The sequence below is a fragment of the Schistocerca nitens genome, chromosome 1 (genome assembly GCF_023898315.1).
Source record: "Schistocerca nitens isolate TAMUIC-IGC-003100 chromosome 1, iqSchNite1.1, whole genome shotgun sequence".
Lineage (NCBI taxonomy): Eukaryota > Metazoa > Arthropoda > Insecta > Orthoptera > Acrididae > Schistocerca > Schistocerca nitens.
The window spans coordinates 307,109,668-307,131,705 of record NC_064614.1 but is presented as its reverse complement, the minus strand read 5'-3'; the positions used below and the strand labels follow the sequence as shown (position 1 = coordinate 307,131,705).

General features: G+C 40.6%; 1 protein-coding gene across 1 annotated transcript in view; it reads left to right on the top strand.

The window, feature by feature from the left end:
* Nucleotides 1-770: 770 nt before the first annotated feature.
* LOC126248509 (flotillin-1) overlaps nt 771-22,038 on the top strand; it is a 167,378-nt gene continuing 146,110 nt past the window's right edge. The window contains exon 1 of the mRNA XM_049949558.1: nt 771-951. Within this exon, the coding sequence (XP_049805515.1) occupies nt 900-951 (52 nt within the window). The 5' untranslated portion in view covers nt 771-899. The remainder of the gene's footprint in view (nt 952-22,038) is intronic.

Sequence of the window (22,038 nt, the reverse complement as noted above, 5' to 3'; positions counted from 1 at the left end):
CATGTGTTAACATGAAGAAAATTTCATAAAATATCGAATAAGTATCGTGGAGTTACTTACAAATGCAATTGTCTGCAGATACACAAACAAAATCACGAAATTACATCAAAACGACATCTACTTGCCACCAGATAGAGCACAACAGACATACAATGCTCTGTCGGTTGTTGTCAGAGTGATTGCTGGCAGCGGCGGGAATTTTCACGTGTTTCTCATTCTAGTCTACAGATGGCAGGACCAGCGAGACGTCGGAATGCCAATCCTATGGTCCTTGGAGGACTGACCCATAAAATCAATAAAAAAAGCGTAAAGTTGGATCGACTTTACCCTCTTTACTGTATTACGTGTACGAAGAAAGATAGCATGAATCACACAGACCTTTTTTGCCCGCAGTAGCGACTGCAGCAATGTCCGATTTTTCAGGATGGACTTGTAATTTTTCAGAACTCACTGATCCGTGTTCCTTATGATTGTCAAATTAAAAGTGAGATTCTAGTGGATCGGATGGAGGCATATAAGTAATAACTCTTCTCACTGTGTCTTTGGAAAAAATTTCTACGTGTAATTACAAGTGTTTCCCTAACCATGATTAGCAAAATGTGGTTGGAGGAAATAAAACATTTCGTTTCGCAATATCGCAGAATTACAGCCCTCTTTAGAGCGAAGTTTGCATAATCAACGGAATAAGAAAAACATTGTTTCCTGAATGAGTGATTTGGAGCAAACGTTCATGTTGACTTTTCTACTGTCTTTTGAATTTGGCGGTTGCATACTGCGCAAGCCCCGTTGGCGGGTACGCCATTTGTTGAAATGGTTTTCCTGGTAGCTTAATAAGTCTGCCATATCTGCTATAAGCAGTCTCCAGTTTTTACAGGAGCTCATCTGTTTCAGTCTGCACCATGACGTGGGGCTTTGTAACTTGTGGGCCAAATGAGGCCCTCGTCATTTCAGGTGAGAAAAGTGGGCGTGGCGTTTGTTTGGAATCTGATATACGTAATCGTTGATACGATTGAAGTTTATGCGAGGCTATGATGCTTGTAGATGGAAAAGATTACACCTGGAATGCTGCTTTTATTTATTACCCGTTTGTGATACTGTAGCTTTACATTCCTCCATCTCCCAAACAGAAAAGTGTCTGTAATATGTGTTCTCTGTCACTTACATGTTATGCGTCTTAGCACGCTAGTTTTGTCGGAATCTCCTTCAGTGAAAAGATATAATTGTTGATTCAACTGTTATCCGTGATACCGAAAGAAATGCATTGAAGTGTGAAGATAGGTTCAGAGCACTGTTATTCACGCACAAGACAATTTGTCGCCGGCGATTGCTATTAGTTCTGTGTCACTTATTTAGTTCACAAGTAAACAAGTAGCAAACGAAGGAGATTAAGTTCTTGCTATAATACGTAATAAGTGAAAAGTACCATAAAAAGCCGTACTAAAATTATTTACTTAAGTTTTGTCATGTAGGTAATATATGAGCAACTATTACGCGTCACTTTTAGGGCCCTATTAGCACAGAGTTTAGTGTATTAAATTCTAATAAATTTTGCTAACTTATTATTGAGCATGTTATGGTAACAAAGAGCGTTTGCCTTAGCGACCTTATTAGAAAGCTTCAAATATACACCAATACACAAATACCTCCTCCGTTATTACACTTTCACTTTTTGTGTTATATACTAATAAGTTTTAAATAAGAAAATTGTGTGTAAGGTCGGCATTTTGGCATGTAATTCGGAATATCATTACCTCTACTAGAAATATGCAACATGGATGTAATACTTACTAAGGTGTGTTATGAAGTTGTTGATGTGAGCGTTGTCCCTACACACATGCAAATGCATTGTCCCTACACACGTGCAGTACATTGTTCTGGTACCAACTTTGAGAGTATTGGTACACGAGAAAATTAAAGTGTTCTGAGTGGTCACTCTCCTTACTTATTGTTTTTGTACCATAAATTGATATTTATTTACTGCTATATTACTTCAGAAAATTATTCCATACCATAGAGAGTGAAATAAAGGAGCAGTTTTATCTGCATGTGTATTCTTTCATTTACTCATTTACACTGTATAATCCCTAAACTCCATAGCTTTCAGGGAAATGAAGTGAGTATGTAATAACAGGCAGAAGCAGCAATTAGTGGCTCGTACCGTAAAGTACACCAAAAATACATTATGAGTAGTGCTGTACTACTCACACTAAGAATTGTAGAAATTACTTGTATATATATATATATATATATATATATATATATATATATATATATATATATATATATATATATATATATATATATATATATATATTGGGGAAAAGAGAGACTTTGGAAATGAACCTCAATTGCTCTTCCTAAACTAATTAGCTGTTGTTTTTATCCAGCACTTCAAACATTGCAACCCTTGGCGTTACTGGATGGAGTAACATGTAAAATGAATGAAAGGCAACCATTCACCTGTAAGTGACTGATGTGTGGAACATAGAAACACAGAACAGAAAGCAGTATTTACTCTAGCTTTTGGGGTCTTGAAGTTTCTGTATTAGAAATACACACATTCACCAAACAATCACACAGATATCCGAATACACACACACACAAATGGCCACAGTGAGTCCCGCTTTATTTATACTTTCTATACATTGGAAAAGTCAGAACCTGATTAGCAAGAATGTTAAAATGTAATTTACTTCTTCCATGAGGCCAGATTGTCAGTTAAATTATAGAAATAATTGCTAATAATCTGCTCTTTTACACAATAAAAATCCATTCTGAAATCTACAGGCAGATTGATAATATACAGGGAAAGAGTTTTTGTGCAGTGTATTACAAAATGTGGAGTTGGCCATTAATTGAGTTTTGTGATCATCTTACTGGTGTGAACTTTGCAGTGCATGACTGGTGGTACTAATTTTTTGCTTGTGATATTTGTATAGTCTTCAATCAGTATCATTTAATATTAAGAATGAAGGAACACCACAAAATTTGTGTAAAACTCACAGCAAAATGTACCCAATGCCTCCACACATTCCTTTCTCAAATTTTCTACTTATGCAGAAATAGAAACACAATAACTGTATAGACCTAATTATATGTCAGATTAGGCCTTTGATGATATGCAGCCACATACTTCTAATTTGACTGATCATTTTCATTTAAGGTTACAGATTCCATTTGTAGTTCTAGAAGCTTTTTTGCTGAATATAAGAAATATTCTCTCAAAATTGATTTAAGTTCATTTTACAAGGATTTTTTTATTTTGTTGCTGTTTAAAATGGCCAGGTAGACTATTGAATAATGTAACTCTCCTGTATTATCCGATATAGGGCTGTTCTGGACTAGACATGTGAATATTACAGGTGTTTCTCATGTTTTGGCTGTGGGAATGTGTATCACATTTTCTCTGTCCTGTTTATAATACCCGAATTGTGATTAGAGATACTGGGTGTCAACTTTGTCTTGTAACATAATGATGACTTGGTATGTGATGTTATACATGTTCCATCAGTAGTCGAACAGAACACTGGCAATATTTCTTTTGCATCTTTACTACTATTGTTAGTTGCTGTTGATCCATTTTGTGGCAAGAGCAGAGAAGTACAGAATCTTGTATTGTAGTCGTGCCTTTGATTTGTTACAACTAAATTTGGTAGTTCAGCAAGTATATTGTTAACACTATGAAGAATAAATACAGTGGTGTCCAAAATTAAAGCATCAAACAGAAATTTTGCAAGGTTGCATTTATTTTGCCACGAAACAGTATAAACAGGTGACAGTAAAGCAGTAACAATGTAAAGAATAAAGAATGTAAACAACCACAATATTGCATAATGGTAGACAAGAATGTTCTTCATTTTTTTTCCAACTTAATAGATTTGCATGAACATTCTGACAACTGGTTAATATGCTCAGTATGGGGTGTGACCACCTCTGGCAGCAATACAGGCCTGACAATGATGTGGCATGCTGTGAATGATGTCATAAGTCTCATTTTGAGGCAATAATGCCCATTCTTCCCGCAGAGCTATTTGCAGTCTTGTAGAGTGGTTGGTGGATGCTGATGTGATGTAAGCCTTGTCCCTAGTACATCCCAGGCATGAACAAGATTTTTACTCTGCAGCATAGTGTGTGCTGATATGGAACTTCCTGGCAGATTAAAACTTTGTACCGGACCAAGACTTGAACTGAGGACCTCTGCCTTTCGTAGGCAAGTGCAGTACCAACTGAGCTACCCAAGCACGACTCACAACCCGTCCTCACAGCTTTACTTCCGCCAGTACCTCGTCTCCTGTCTTTCAAACTTCAGTTTTAATCTGCCAGGAAGTTTCATACCAGTGCACACTCTGCTGCAGAATAAAAATCTTGTTCTGGAAACATCCCCCAGGCTGTGGCATAGCCATGTCACCACACTATCTTTTCTTGCATGACTGCTAGTTCTGCAACTTTCACAGGAGAGCTTCTGTGAAGTTTGGAAGGTAGAAAATGAGGTACTGGCAGAAGTAAATCTGTGAGGACGGGTTGTGAGTCATGCTTGGGTGGCTCAATTGGTAGATCACTTGCCAGCAAAACTCAAAGGTCCCCAGTTTGAGTCCCAGTCTGGCACACAATTTTAATCTGCCAGGTAGTTTCATCCCCAACATGCTCTGAGATTCAAATTGGACGAGTGAGTAGGCCACGTCATGCGTGCAATATCTTCCATTTCCAAGAGGACATCAGTCACGTGTGCTCTATGAGGTCGAGCATTAGTGTCCATCAGTATGAAGTCTGGGCGCACAGCATCTCCCAGCAACCGCAAATGAGGTCGCAAGATCTTGTCACGATACGTTACAGCAATTAAACCTTGCCGATTTACCTATGTAATTTCATGAAGAGGGGTTCGAGTGGTAAACATAATCCCTGCCCATACTGTTCAGGATCCTCCTCAATATCATAGTCTTTCCACAACGTTTGGGTCCCGAAATCATGTAATCATGCACCATATTCCCTCGAGATGCAAATCCATTGAGAATCACTCTCCAGACGAAATCGGGACTCATCTGTGAAAACATTTGTCCACTGTTCGACTGCCCAGGTGGCATATTGATGACTGCGCTCTAGGCGTTCCCTTCTGTGAAGACGTGTCAGAGGTAGAAATACAGCAGGTCTCTGACAATAAAAGCCACTCTGCCGAAGCCTTCTGCACACCATTTGCCTCTATACAACACTTCCAGTTGATGCTATGAGCTCACATGCCAGATGCGTGGAGTGCTAAGGAGGTACTGTTGTGCCCTTACAGCCAAATAACAGTCCTCTCATCTGGAGTCACACATGGCCGGCCCTGGCCGGGACTTCGGTATACAGTTTCGATCTCTATACACTGTCACCACATCCGAGAAAGAACAGAATGATTCACACTAAGCCATGGAGCCACATCAGTTAGTGACTGTCCTGCTTTCTATCTTTCTCTGGTCCTCCACAGCAGAGAGTCTGGTATGCATCTTCTGTGCAATATTGCACCGTTTGTGACTGTAAACAGCAATTGTGGATGTGGGGTTGCCCGGCATATACTACCTGATTTTGTAGGATAACCTGATGTCATTGGCATGGTTGTCTGTTGACTGGGATGTTATCCTCCATGCAGAACGTGATCTACAGACGTGTGTGACAATTTGTATGAATGTATTGTGAATTAGGTACAGGACTGTGCCAGGGAAATTACGATATGTTGCTTTAATTTTGGACACAAGTGTAGATTAACTGTTAATATTCTTTATTTAATAAATAATGGTGTACAACGTGTCTTATTATGTACCTTTGCCATTCTTCTGATTGCTTTCTTCTGTATCACCAGAATTTCACATATTTTGTTGCTGCTTCCCCAGAGTATTAACCCATACCTTAAAACAGGCTGAAAAAAAAAAGCACACTGTCCTTACATATTCAAATATCACACAGCACATTAGTCTCTTCAGCAGATATATAACTTTTGACAGTCTAACCACTATGTGTTCAACAAGAGAGTTCCATATTAGTTTTTTGTCAACTATGATACCTAAACGTTTTGCATTTTGTTTTTCTATTTTTACAGTCTCTGAGAGACTGAACCACATATTCTGAGTCCTTTTCTCATTTAATAATAGATAATTTGCATTAAATCATGATATTGCATTTTCTTTTACCATATTCGTACTACTAACAAGATTATCAAATAAATGGTATACAGACATAAAAGTTCTATCATCTGCATACATAAATGTCTTTATGTCTGTGTTTCCCAGTAAGTCATTTATATGTACAAGGAATAGAAGTGGTCCTAATTTAGAACCCTGTGGCGCTCCATGTTGAACCTCAAGTGTGTTTGGCAGAGGACTGCCTGAACTCACCACTTGTGTTCTTTTATTAAGGTATGATTTGATGAGTTTTAAACTTTTGTCACATATTCCATAGTACTTCAGTTTAGAGAGTAAAACAAAGTGGCCAACATGGTCGAAGGCCTTGCTCAGACCACATGGTCTCAAATGCTGCTAAAATGTGCCTCACTAAGAGTTCTGAGGCATGTACAGATGACTTTTCTGTAACCAAACTATGATGATGTACTTAACATATCATTTAGGTCTAAGTACTCATACATCTACTGATACATTATGCCTTCAAGACTTTGCCTAGTACAGGAATTAGTGAAATTGGACTTTAGTTTACAGGATCTTCTTAAAGACTGGAGTCACCTTGTATAGTTTGAGAGGATCAGGAAAAACCCCTTCTATGAGACACAAGTTTATAGAATATGTTAATGGTGCTGCAACGTAATGAATAATTTCTTTCAGTAGGTTGTTTAACATATTAAAAATACACTCCTGGAAATTGAAATAAGAACACCGTGAATTCATTGTCCCAGGAAGGGGAAACTTTATTGACACATTCCTGGGGTCAGATACATCACATGATCACACTGACAGAACCACAGGCACATAGACACAGGCAACAGAGCATGCACAATGTCGGCACTAGTACAGTGTATATCCACCTTTCGCAGCAATGCAGGCTGCTATTCTCCCATGGAGACGATCGTAGAGATGCTGGATGTAGTCCTGTGGAACGGCTTGCCATGCCATTTCCACCTGGCGCCTCAGTTGGACCAGCGTTCGTGCTGGACGTGCAGACCGCGTGAGACGACGCTTCATCCAGTCCCAAACATGCTCAATGGGGGACAGATCCGGAGATCTTGCTGGCCAGGGTAGTTGACTTACACCTTCTAGAGCACGTTGGGTGGCACGGGATACATGCGGACGTGCATTGTCCTGTTGGAACAGCAAGTTCCCTTGCCGGTCTAGGAATGGTAGAACGATGGGTTCGATGACGGTTTGGATGTACCGTGCACTATTCAGTGTCCCCTCGACGATCACCAGTGGTGTACGGCCAGTGTAGGAGATCGCTCCCCACACCATGATGCCGGGTGTTGGCCCTGTGTGCCTCGGTCGTATGCAGTCCTGATTGTGGCGCTCACCTGCACGGCGCCAAACACGCATACGACCATCATTGGCACCAAGGCAGAAGCGACTCTCATCGCTGAAGACGACATGTCTCCATTCGTCCCTCCATTCACGCCTGTCGCGACACCACTGGAGGCGGGCTGCACGATGTTGGGGCGTGAGCGGAAGACGGCCTAACGGTGTGCGGGACCCTAGCCCAGCATCATGGAGACGGTTGCGAATGGTCATTGCCGATACCCCAGGAGCAACAGTGTCCCTAATTTGCTGGGAAGTGGCGGTGCGATCCCCTACGGCACTGCGTAGGATCCTACGGTCTTGGCGTGCATCCGTGCGTCGCTGCGGTCCGGTCCCAGGTCGACGGGCATGTGTACCTTCCGCCGACCACTGGCGACAACATCGATGTACTGTGGAGACCTCACGCCCCACGTGTTGAGCAATTCGGCGGTACGTCCACCCGGCCTCCAGCATGCCCACTATACGCCCTCGCTCAAAGTCCGTCAACTGCACATACGGTTCACGTCCACGCTGTCGCGGCATGCTACCAGTGTTAAAGACTGCGATGGAGCTCCGTATGCCACGGCAAACTGGCTGACACTGACGGCGGCGGTGCACAAATGCTGCGCAGCTAGCGCCATTCGACGGCCAACACCGCGGTTCCTGGTGTGTCCGCTGTGCCGTGCGTGTGATCATTGCTTGTACAGCCCTCTCGCAGTGTCCGGAGCAAGTATGGTGGGTCTGACACACCGGTGTTAATGTGTTCTTTTTTCCATTTCCAGGAGTGTATCTGTACTATATGAATTTTTCATTTCTTTGACAATTTTAAGAACTTCATCTTTGCGTACCTCATTGAAGTGTTTCAGTGAAATTCTTCTCACCCAGGTTCACACTTACCCAGACACAATCTCTATTAGATGTGCCCTTCACATGAAATCAATCTTTGAGTTATTTGTCCTTATGACCCATAATATGTTTAATGACTTTTCCATTTTCATATTGTCCTCTCCTTGTGTCGCCGCAAGGGAGGAGAGAGAATTAATGACCCCACATCTTACACCACAGTCCTTGTTCTGGGGAGCCTTTACACACGCTTTACTGTCATCTATGCATATCCTGCATTTTCTTTTACTAATATTCATGTTCGATGTTCTCCTTAATACATATTTTGTTACACATCATCATAGAGGAGCAATATGTATCTCTTCGTATTCTTACCGGAGAATGATACTCGCTAAGTAAAACCATAAAATAAGTTATCGTAGAGAAGAGCACAAATACTGTGAGGATCTGTTATTTTATTTGTGTGTGGAGAATCATGCCAAGGGACGATGCATTTCTTCAAGATGGGATGTAAATCTCAGTAACTTTATGAGAGGAAGTAGATGTGTGGACACAATTATAGAAGCTCTTTAGCACTGCCTGACTACTTTGGAGAAGCATGAAGTTTTTGGAGAATGTATATTTTTGACCATAGTTCAGGGGATTGAACAGTGAAACAGAAATGTTACATTCATATTCATTCTTTATACAGACTGACTTCTGTATAGAGTGTTCTTATTAACATTATGATTTGACAGAGGTTTGATACTATCGAACTGATGTTGTATGCATTTGTAGACAATACACAGATTATCAGTATGATAGTTCATATATATTATTCAAGAGAAGTTAGAGTTGTTGTTGTTGTTGTGGTCTTCAGTCCTGAGACTGGTTTGATGCAGCTCTCCATGCTACTCTATCCTGTGCAAGCTTCTTCATCTCCCAGTACCTACTGCAGCCTACATCCTTCTGAATCTGCTTAGTGTATTCATCTCTTGGTCTCCCTCTACGATTTTTACCCTCCACGCTGCCCTCCAATACTAAATTGGTGATCCCTCGATGCCTCAGAACGTGTCCTACCAACTGATCCCTTCTTCTGGTCAAGTTGTGCCACAAGCTCCTCTTCTCCCCAATTCTATTCAATACCTCCTCATTAGTTATGTGGTCTACCCATCTAATCTTCAGCATTCTTCTGTTGCACCACATTTCAAAAGCTTCTATTCTCTTCTTGTCCAAACTATTTACTGTCCACGTTTCACTTCCATACATGGCTACACTCCATACAAATACTTTCAGAAACGACTTCCTGGCACTTAAATCTACACTCGATGTTAACAAATTTTTCTTCAGAAACGCTTTCCTTGCCATTGCCACTCTACATTTTGTATCCTCTCTGCTTCGACCATCATCAGTTATTTTGCTCCCCAAATAGCAAAACTCCTTTACTAATTTAAGTGTCTCATTTCCTAATTTAATTCCCTCAGCATCACCCGACTTAATTCGACTACATTCCATTATCCTTGAAGTTAGAGTAGCAGTATTGAATTTCCTTAATGCACTAACTACACAAGATCGGTCATGGACATGTACAAGAAAAAGGTAATGAAGAAACAATACTAAGTCCACATTAATCAAACAATGTCCAACGAAATGAAATACCATATAATTCAACTCCTCCTATATTACTCACAAAACTCTTCTAGTGGCTCATTGAGTATAAAGATAAAGTGACCAGTGACCACACTGTTGAGTCCCTTGGAAACCTCATTAAAAGTATTTTCTAATTTTAATTGTGTCTGTATATGTGTGGATGGATATAATGGATATATATATGTGTGTGTGTGTGTGTGTGTGTGTGTGTGTGTGTGTGTGTGTGTGTGTGTGTGTGTGTGTGTGTGTGTGTGTGTGTGTGTGTGTGCGCGAGTGTATACCCGTCCTTTTTTCCCCCTAAGGTAAGTCTTTCCGCTCCCAGGATTGGAATGACTCCTTACCCTCTCCCTTAAAACCCACATCCTTTTGTCTTTCCTGATGAGGCAACAGTTTGTTGCGAAAGCTTGAATTTTGTGTGTATGTTTGTGTTTGTTTGTGTGTCTATCGACCTGCCAGCGCTTTCGTTCAGTAAGTCACATCATCTTTGTTTTTAGATATATTTTTCCCACTTGGAATGTTTCCCTCTATTATATTTAAATAAAATGACATTTTTCTGTGGGTGAATCCACATATTACTGACACAAGGCTCATTGTTTCGAACTTTTTTTACACAAAAAGATTTTATTATCGTTACTTGCTGTGGTGCTAGCACTGTTGAGGCCAATAGTAATGTAACATAACACCAAGCATTTTTGGGCTCTTTATCTCTCTCATAATGCTACCGAAATAAAAGTGACCTACAAAGACAGACTAGGCATCACACCTCGAAAGGAAGATTATTATGCTACCTCTTGCATGTTTCCATAGTTAACAGGAAGGGAAATCTACTGCCTTGTGTTTGAGCAGTTATCAGGTAAAAGTGCAACAGTTATCTTTTTTTCTCTTTACTGTAAGACTTACAACATACTTTCTAGAGGAAAGAGAATAGTTCACTTAAAAACAAAGAACACAAGAAGTGCGTGATAAGAGTATTGTGCCAGCCTTAGTCACCCCACGTGAAAGAGTGAAAAAATGAATTTTCAGCACACTATCCATCTCCTGCTCTGTCTGTTGGGGATTTGATCCGATTGCCACAGAACTTGGGGTATGGGCATTGCCATGGCTGCTAAGTTCAAACCTCTTGCCACAAGAACTCGCTGTAGTCTGAGCTTTTTGTTGATGACGACCACACTACCTTTCAGTTGATTGTTGCAGATGTACTGTGGTCTTGGACTCCAGCACATAGGTCCAGTGACTCTATGCATGCATGCTCTGCAGTTGGTGACCATAAGATTTGATCACCCCGCACCCACGGTAGATATGCTCTTAAGGGAAATAGTATGCTCCTGCCTTCAAATGATGAAATCCACTGTATTATGCTGAAACATACTCTTTTTATGTGGAATGGAAAAGTCTGGGATACGCCTAATTTCAAAAGCAGTCTTCGGGCACATTCCCCATGGATCCAACACTATAGTGACAGGAGACTGTTTAAAGTATTTGTTATTTACTGAAAATAGGCTGATATTTTGGAAAGTCATTGTACAGACACAGACAAAAGTAACAGTTATGTAACAAACGTACTTGGTGAAAATGACAAAAGATTCATTGGTGTGACAATGGCAAAAGAAAAGATGATCTCATAATGGCAACTTGAAAGAATGAACTGAATTAAAGAAAACAGTTCAGAAATATCTTCAACAGGATGTGAGGTGATACAGTGAAATTTTGATAAGAGAAATGGTTGAAAATGATAAGATTGTGCAGGAAGTGAAACAGAAACATATGTAGGGTAGATGTTGCATTTTGTTTGTTCAACAACAGAGAGAAAATTCTACAAACATACGAAGATGTATGAAAGCTTGACACAAAAGCAAGTGTCAATAAATGTGCAACATCTGAAATATAATTCTAATATGTGACAGTTGGTTGTAATAATAAATATTAGAATTAAATATTTGTATTTTCATGGGTATGTTTGTATGCTTAGAGATGAGTCAGAAATGTAGATAATAATGGCACAAGAGAAGTAATCCCACATGAGGTTTGTAAAGCCATCTGGTGTCAATGAAAAGAATGCCTCTTGGAGACAGAGGTGTGTGAATAAAATGAGTTATCGAAACATGGCTCATAACCCGCCCAACAGCTTCATTTCAATTTGTAAACAAATGTTCCTCCTACCAAGTTCTCCCTCATACATAGTGTGAGTAGCAGATGTCGCACAGAAAGGTTTGAGGTATGCAGCCAGAAAAATCTCAGATCAGATACCCAGTGATGTAAAGAATTAATAGATAATAAAATTAATTCCAAACAGCAACTGAAATCATACCTGCTTTGAAAAAAAAAAACCTCCTGCACTAGGAAAGTCACTCCGATCCAGAAAACTAATTGTGGGCCCACCATGGCTTTAAGATCTAAGCTATAAATTTCATATGCACAACTTTTGATCAATAATGTGATTTTTTAAGGTTCTAGCTACAGACCCTAAAGTGGGGATTTGCACAAAAACACAGAAAAAATCTGAAACCTCACTAATGCCAAACAAAAAACAGTAACTAAACTTGCTGGCAAGCTTGTACACTCATTACAGCAATGCTGGACCTGAGACGGGTGATTGACAGAATTACAAAAGTTTGGACCAAGAATCCTTTATGATGCCAGTGTTATTAATGCTCACTGTAAAGAGTGGTGAACTCTGCTGTCACAGAAATGGCTCTGTGACTGTGACTGAGGGCATGTCACTCTGGCCGTAACTCTGGTCTCAGGTCATCACTAAAATGTGCTTTCTGCCATGTCTATCCACCAACTCTTCCAGTTGTGGTTTCACATGGATCCTTTCGATCCACTCGCCTCCGTGCATAAGCACCAATTCTGATAGTCTTAGCTCATTCTTATATCCTGCTATATTTTCCCACCAAACCATGCCTACCCGCTAATAACAGAAGATGCAAAACACGGTGACCCAGTAGCAAGATTCACTCCAGCATAAAATCCCGTCAAGACAAAGCATTGTAATAAAACTGAAATCAAATAACAAAATGCCCTTCCACTTCTAAAAACTGGCCAATTCAGTTCCTTTGCTGTATCATCACTGACTATTTTTCTGAAAAGCAGCTCAAAATGATTTGCTATTGTTTTCTGCAAGCCATATTTTTGTCAAAAACTGGCTGATGGTTATCTTCAAAAACACACATTAACAATAATCAGGAAAAGCAAGTGAGCCCAACTTTATGTTGCGTGAAAGGAAATACAGCTGCATAGAAATCAGTAAGAACAGTCACTGTGATCCAATATACTTTAATAATAAAAACATAGAAAGTGAAATGTGAATCGTTATCAACCTCAAATTGCAGAATCAGTCTCATATTAAGTGAAAAATGCATGTGAATGTTCCTGCAGTGTGTTGCCATATTTTTGATGCAGAAAGTGTACCGCAATTTTAAAACTGACTCATACCACATCATAGCGAGAGCTCGTCTCCTTAGCTGAGGTGTCAGCATGGCCAACTGCCATGCAGAGGACCCGGGCTCAATTTTCGGCACTGCGAAGGAACAGGGCGCACCTAGCCTCATGTGACTAACTGAGGAGCTTCTTGATTGAGAAATAGTCACAAAAACTGATAACAGGATGAGCAGTGTTCTGACCATACGCCTCTCCATACAGCAACCAGTGACACCATTAGCAGAGGATTACAGTGCGGTTAGGCAGTACTGATGGGCCCAAGAGGTCCTGTGGAGAGGATAAAGAAGTATACTGCTTGCAGCTAGTTGAGGTAATCTTCAACAACAAATAGAACAACTTAATATAGTGTTTAGGACAGCTACAGAATAAATGGATAGCCAAGAAATAAACTGGACAGTAAAAAAAGGAAGGAGGACATTTGTTAAACTAAACAGAGATTTAAAAACTAAGCTTCTGATGTTTGATGGAAAGGTTTACAGTCAGTGTGTATTAAAAATTTTGTCTTACAGCAATGGCACATTTACAGTCAACATAAAAAATCATTCAAAAACTGGGGTTTACTCAGTGAGAAATGCAGAGACGGATGTTGGAAATTACTAGGAGAGACAAGAAAATAAACACATCGAGAAACAGACTGTAGTGAGAAAAGTGATTATGACAGTAATGAAAATACACTCCTGGAAATGGAAAAAAGAACACATTGACACCGGTGTGTCAGACCCACCATACTTGCTCCGGACACTGCGAGAGGGCTGTACAAGCAATGATCACACGCACGGCACAGCGGACACACCAGGAACCGCGGTGTTGGCCGTCGAATGGCGCTAGCTGCGCATCATTTGTGCACCGCCGCCGTCAGTGTCAGCCAGTTTGCCGTGGCATACGGAGCTCCATCGCAGTCTTTAACACTGGTAGCATGCCGCGACAGCGTGGACGTGAACCGTATTTGCAGTTGACGGACTTTGAGCGAGGGCGTATAGTGGGCATGCGGGAGGCCGGGTGGACGTACCGCCGAATTGCTCAACACGTGGGGCGTGAGGTCTCCACAGTACATCGATGTCGTCGCTAGTGGTCGGCGGAAGGTGCACGTGCCCGTCGACCTGGGACCGGACCGCAGCGACGCACGGATGCACGCCAAGACCGTAGGATCCTACGCAGTGCCGTAGGGGACCGCACCGCCACTTCCCAGCAAATTAGGGACACTGTTGCTCCTGGGGTATCGGCGAGGACCATTCGCAACCGTCTCCATGAAGCTGGGCTACGGTCCCGCACACCGTTAGGCCGTCTTCCGCTCACGCCCCAACATCGTGCAGCCCGCCTCCAGTGGTGTCGCGACAGGCGTGAATGGAGGGACGAATGGAGACGTGTCGTCTTCAGCGATGAGAGTCGCTTCTGCCTTGGTGCCAATGATGGTCGTATGCGTGTTTGGCGCCGTGCAGGTGAGCGCCACAATCAGGACTGCATACGACCGAGGCACACAGGGCCAACACCCGGCATCATGGTGTGGGGAGCGATCTCCTACACTGGCCGTACACCACTGGTGATCGTCGAGGGGACACTGAATAGTGCACGGTACATCCAAACCGTCATCGAACCCATCGTTCTACCATTCCTAGACCGGCAAGGGAACTTGCTGTTCCAACAGGACAATGCACGTCCGCATGTATCCCGTGCCACCCAACGTGCTCTGGAAGGTGTAAGTCAACTACCCTGGCCAGCAAGATCTCCGGATCTGTCCCCCATTGAGCATGTTTGGGACTGGATGAAGCGTCGTCTCACGCGGTCTGCACGTCCAGCACGAACGCTGGTCCAACTGAGGCGCCAGGTGGAAATGGCATGGCAAGCCGTTCCACATGACTACATCCAGCATCTCTACGATCGTCTCCATGGGAGAATAGCAGCCTGCATTGCTGCGAAAGGTGGATATACACTGTACTAGTGCCGACATTGTGCATGCTCTGTTGCCTGTGTCTATATGCCTGTGGTTCTGTCAGTGTGATCATGTGATGTATCTGACCCCAGGAATGTGTCAATAAAGTTTCCCCTTCCTGGGACAATGAATTCAAGGTGTTCTTATTTCAATTTCCAGGAGTGTAGAACAGAGGTGGAGAGGGCATATATCTTTGTGAATGGATGGTAAATGGAGCAATGAAATAGATTATTCGATACCAAGAGATAAGGAAAGAGCATGAAAATGAGCTAATTGATGGTGGGCAGATGGCATTAGAAATGGGAAAGTAACATAATTGTTTATAGCTGAAGATTGCAATGTCTGGAGAAGTTGAGAAGAGACTGTTGTTCAACAGTGGATACCGTTTGGCTGCTGCTGCTGCTGCTGCTGATGATGATGATTATATGAACATAAGAATATTCTATGAAAGCGGAACATAGTTCTAAAACTTGGCAGCAATGGGCTGTAAAGATACCTGCAAAGTAATGTTTTTGATATCAGGAAGAATGTCAGTGCTAACCAGAATGTGGGAAGGTTCAATTTGCAGATCCATAATTCCTTGAGGATAAGGCACTTCAAGTGACATTTTCAAATCTTCTGTGTTTGTCTGTAAGTGAATGGTGCTTTCTTTCTTTCTTTGGCCACATGGAGCTGCTGCAGTAAATTTATTTATGCATTAGCTGTCCAACCAGACGCTGCCCAGGTTTCATTTTGCCAATCTTCTCCTAGAAACAAAAACAAAACAAAACATGAGCTACGTTTGTAGTGAAGGATCGAAAAAATTTCATGCCCATGTATTTGTGAAAACACCTTTGCAATTACGAAACATTTGTAGGCTACGAAGAAATGTGCATAATGTTCAGATACAGTATCCAAATTAAGAAATGTGATCCCAGACAGTTTCTGTATGCTGGGGTTAGCAAAATACATTATTTTGTATACTTCTGTGTGACACCGCTGCTTCATAGTTCTAGAGATGATCCTCTTTTCGCTTAAGGCCATTTGCACTTAGCAGTTGAAAGCAGTCAAAAGCACTGCCAGGTGTCAGAGATTTCTTTAATTTGACTCGACTATGAGTGTCTTAGTAGTAAAGAATAAATGTATTAGAGCTTTGTGCATGATGCGGCAATTTTTCAAGCATCTCAGTGTTTATGACACCGTATCTGTGTGCAGTACTACAATATACTTCTGTAAGTGCATTTAGTGGCATATGTGGATACTGGGTGTGAAATTTATTGCAAATACAATTAGAAGTAAAGAAGTAATACATTTAAATGTCGTGCATGATGCGGCAGTTTTTCATGCATTTCATCGTTCCTGACATCATATCTCCTGAGATATGTTAGGTACTGGTTGTTTCCCCCTCCCCAGTGATTGTTGCCAGACAGTAAAAGATATGAGTACCTAGTTTGGTTGAAGTTTTCAGTGGTTGAGGCAGAGATGTGGTGGAAATGTACAATACATATGGATAACAGTTATGTTCTTTGTAAGGATTTGCTTTAACACAATGTAAATACCACACTAAGATTATGTGATTTGTCTCGAATGCATGCTGTTGTGCTAATAAAGTGGACAAAAGCATGTTTTGTAGCATGCTATCTGTAATAGCTACAAACCTGTGTTGAGTGCTGAAATAATGGTTGGATACGTTACAATCAATTTAGAGAAGCGACATAGCTGTCTGTTTTCTGCTGTGCATGTTTTGTTTGATGCCATCCCTTCTGCCACTATGAATACTCTATGATGCTCACAGTATCAGCTCATTATTTTTCTTTGATATTTTGTGTAGCGTGTTGTACAAGTGTAGAGTATGAAAACTTCTTTAAAGGCCCGTTGTTGTGATGGCACTGTGGGGCAGTGGCGTATAGCACTGACTTGTGGACCCAGGTTTGATTTCTATTAATACCAACAAATGTTTCTTGTTTTCATTCCTTGCAATTTTAAACTAAAGATTATAAAATTTAAAAACAACAGTTCACTTTTTATATGTGAAATTAATATGTTCGATTTAGTTACAATAACTGCCCTTGTAAGTCACAAGGCTATAGGCTAGAGGGTGGTAAAACAGCAAGTGTAAAAGGAGATTTAGTATGTGTGGATAATCTGCTAAAGAGGGCTCTTCCAGTAAACCTTTAGAGTAGTATGTGAGATCTAAAGAGTTAGGTAGACGTACTTCAGATGTAACTCTTAACAACAGAGGAGTGTGGGATGGTGCTCACCAGTTTGGCTTGGACAACACTGAAAATTTTGGAATATTTGCAAAATATTTTGATAGCTTCTTAAATGTCCAGAACCAATGCAAATGTTTGAATACTCAAACACAAACACTCATGAAAATCTGGATGACTTACCCCAACTATCAAAAAAATCGAAGGCGTTATTAAAAACCTTATGAAGCTAGTGAAGAAGACTATTACAGCAGAACTTTTGAAATGGGCTCTACTCAAAAGAAAAAAGAGATAAAATTAATCTTTGAGAAAACTTGTAAAACAGAAAAACTCCCAGGAGAGTGGCCTTGATACAACCAGTACATAAAGAAGGCAATAAAAGAGACGTTAACAACAGAAGAATTTCTTTGCAACCAGTTGCGTATAACATATTTTCCAAGATTGTACTAAACAGAGTAGAAATAACATTGGAGAATAATTTAGGTGAATATCAATGTGGTTTTAGGAAGGGCAGATCATGTTATGGACAAATATTTAATCTGAAGTCGATCATTTGCCACAGATTACTGAATTAGAAAGGTCAGTATTTTTTTTGAAACTGCATATAAAGTACTGTGAAAACTTAGAGTACAAGTGATTTTAAAAGTGTCATGTCATGACTCCACCATGGGGAAGAGGTCTAAAGCATAGAGTGGTAATTTATGGATCCATTTATTATTCCTGCCGATGCTATACATAAAATCAAAATTACACCATTTGTCTTCAAATGTGTGCTGGAATGTCAAATACTGAAATGACAGTCAGCCACACTAAGAAGGTGAGGCCACCACAGAAGAAAATACTACTTGGATTACTGTCACCAAGACCAAGATGTCAGGAAATCTCATTGACATTATCATCAATGGTCATCCTGTCCAAGTGCTAGTAAACTAGTGGGTGTCCTTTAGCTAAAGAATACTTTCTTCTGTGATCTCTCTCTCTCTGTGTGTGTGTGTGTGTGTGTGTGTGTGTGTGTGTGTGTGTGTGTGTGTGTGTGTGTGTGTGTGCCTTTTAACATATGTACATGCCTTAATAGGGTAAAGGATAGATTTGAGCAATGTTAAAGGTAGCTGCAATGAACATTGGTGCCATACCTAGCCATGGCAACTGAAAATCAAATGCTGCCTCACTGTGGAAGCACAGGACATGAGGTAGAGTATAAAAACACTAAGGTCATCACTATTGCTTCCTTCTTCTGGGACTGTGTTATCAATGAGACCATAGAGAGCCATAGATTTGGTAATTTAACCAGCAGAGACCCAATTCATAATCTCAGCAAGATGTAGGATTTGAGGCTAATATTGCTGCGAGGTCTTTTGCATGCAGTGTGGTGTATTCGTTAGACTTCCTGGCTAGCATGAAGTGGGTCACTGGTTCAAACCCTACCATCAACAGTTACTTGTCATTTCATATTTTCCGCTTCTGGAAGGTTCTTGAAATGTCTTATGTTTGTAGTATTTGTATATCTAGAATATTTGATGGTTGTATACATACTGGCATTCTGAAATATTTGGATGTTCATATAAACAATTACTTTCTCCATCCAGGACTTCAGTTCAGTTCTAGCTGTACATTGGTCTCAGTATCTCAGTAAAAAATGTGCTTTCAGTGGATCCCAAAACAGCAGTAAATCATCTACACATCAGTGTTTCCTGGAGACACTGGTCAAGACCTGACAAAATGGCTGAAAGGATTTGACCAAGTCATCAAATAAACCAGGTGGGATGACATGATATGTTTGATGTGTAATTTTACTTAGGTAACACAGCTCACCAGTGATTAGCAAACAATGAGGAGAAGCTCTGTAAATAGCTGGGAGAAATTTCAGGCAGAACTGAAGAAAACGTTTGGTGACAGTAGTATGAACAACTGAAGAACAGAGTTCAGTGTCATGAGGAAATTGCAGTCGTACATACAGAATGTCTTGGCCCTGTGCCACATTGTGAATCAAACTATGACAGAAATTGACAAGAACTCCCACTTGATGAAAAGACTCACAGAAAACATGTACAGTGCTCTTCTGGTATAGGATGATGAATTCATAAAGTGGTGCCAGTGAATCAAGGAAATGCATCATAAAAGGACTGAACAAAAGAAGTATGACTTTTGACTACCGTATGTGGTACAAATGACAGTTGAGGAAGACCACCATGAACTTTTCTCTCTCATATGCCAGATAATAAGGGAAGAGGTATAGTAATTTATGACAGCCAGGAATATCACACAGAGTACACAAAGGATAGCAGCCATGAATTTCAACCCCATAAATCAGGAAGTAATAGAGAATGTCAAACAAGAGTGTTTTGATCTTTAATATCAATCTCCACCACTAGTAGACTGCGCCATGAAGTATGGACTTGGCCAGTTTGGAATAGTGGTATCCGACCAACGCAGGTACAATTGACACTGCCAATTACACTGCACCGGTGAAAACAGATGTATGGAAGACAGCGGCCAACATACTGGTATGTTTTCACTGTGGGTGCCCTGGACACATTGTACACTACTGCAGAGAACAACATGAGTGTTCAAAACTATTAAACTGCAAGACGTCCACCATCTCAACAGTCCTAGTCATGCCAGTCAATGACAGATGATTAAAGTCGATCTGTGGGATGAAGCCCATCACTGTACCATGCTCAAGACCACTCCATAAACGTGCTGTAGCTGCTTCCCATCACCATAAAGCCAGCTACTAACATAGCCACTGACTTCAGAAAAACTAAGCGAGACAATGATCTATGAGACCACCACAGAAGCAAATCGTGCTTGGATGACAATCACAAAGGTGGTAAGGTGCCTCTGACATTATCATCAATGGTCATCCTGTCAGACCAGTAGTCAATTAAAGTGTGTCCTTTAGCTAAAGAATACTTTGTTCTGTGATATGAAAGTGATTGTGCTGAAAATCGCAAATGGAAAATATTTACAACCAACAGGGACATGTATTGCAAGAGTAACTTATTAATTAAATTTTTTGTTTTACGTGGTCCACTCACATTACTGTGACCACTGCCTATGTTCAGCATCAATGCACAGTAACCTCTCACAGATGGGAGATGGCAGCACTAGAAATAGAGGGTATACAGGGTGGTCCATTGAGAGTGACCGGGCCAAATATCTCCCGAAATAAGCATCAAACGAAAAAACTACAAAGAAAAAACTCGTTAGCTTGAAGGGGGAAACCAGATGGCGCTGTGGTTGGCCCGCTAGATGGCACTGCCATAGCTCAAATGGATATCAACTGCATTTTTTTAAAGAGGAACCCCCATTTTAATACATATTCATGTAGTACATAAAGAAATATGAATGTTTTAATTGGACCACTTTTTTCGCTTTGTGACTGACAAGATCTAGATCCAGAGTGCTATAATCAGCTCCAACAAGTGCACTTGTCTCATGCTCGAAAACATTGATGTGATACAATTTAGCTAATATTTTTATATGAATGACATAGCAGTGCCTTTGAAAATGATGGAAAGTCAAAATGTGTAAGGCCGATGGAAAAACAAAAGTGTGGTCAAGACATAAGTAAAGTTATTAAAAGTGCATCCAGAGGGCTGCATCATCTCATACGGTTTTCATGCAAATTGCAGCTGATTGGTATTTATTATTGTGGAATGTTCTTGAAGTATCTCATGTTTGTATATTTGGAATATTCAATAGTTATATAAATAATAGCATTCTGGAGTATTCAGTATTTGTATAAATAACTGCACTCTCCATCCAAGAGTTCAGTTTGGTTCTAGCTGTACATTGGTGTTTGTAAGAAACATGTTTTCAGTGCTAAGTGTTGTACTTCACTTATGACCGCTTGATTATGCACACAGTCATGTTTTACTGCAACACAGTTACCTGCTGAGATTTTCCAAAACAGTTTACATCAATATCTACAGATGACTAGCAGGAGCTTCATCAAAACCCCACAGATCCTTAAAAAGCCCCATCTTCCTTCAATACCCAAGAGCCCCATAACACTTGTGTATCAGGAAAACCTCAAACAACATAACAGTACAAATATGTAGTCAATAAGAATGTTTCTTGCCAGTGAAGAACCTAACTACTTTGCAATGTTATAGTTATTTTGAAGTATAGTGAACAAATAATACAAACAATCTTTAAATCTTTTTGTAAACTAGAAGTTCTCATTTGTGAAACAAAGGAAATTCAGTGTAGTGTAAATTTCTTGTGAAAAAGCATTGTTTGTTTCTAATAAGACAAATGAAGGAAATCCGTGACCATTGTGTGAACAGATAAGTTCAGCTCGGCAGCAACCAGAGATAGTGGTCATGTGTGCATGAGGTGTGCCTGCTTGTGTGAATGTGTACCTGTTTTTTGCTAAAGAAGGCTGTTCATTGTGGTTGTCTGCAACTCAGCGTGTCATTGTTAGGGTGAGTAGCAATCTTTCCTTTTCGTAATGGACTTTCCATTGTTTAATTTGTGTTCAATTATTGGTAGGCAAGTTATGCTCGCTTTTCGAATATTGCTGTATTTTCATTTG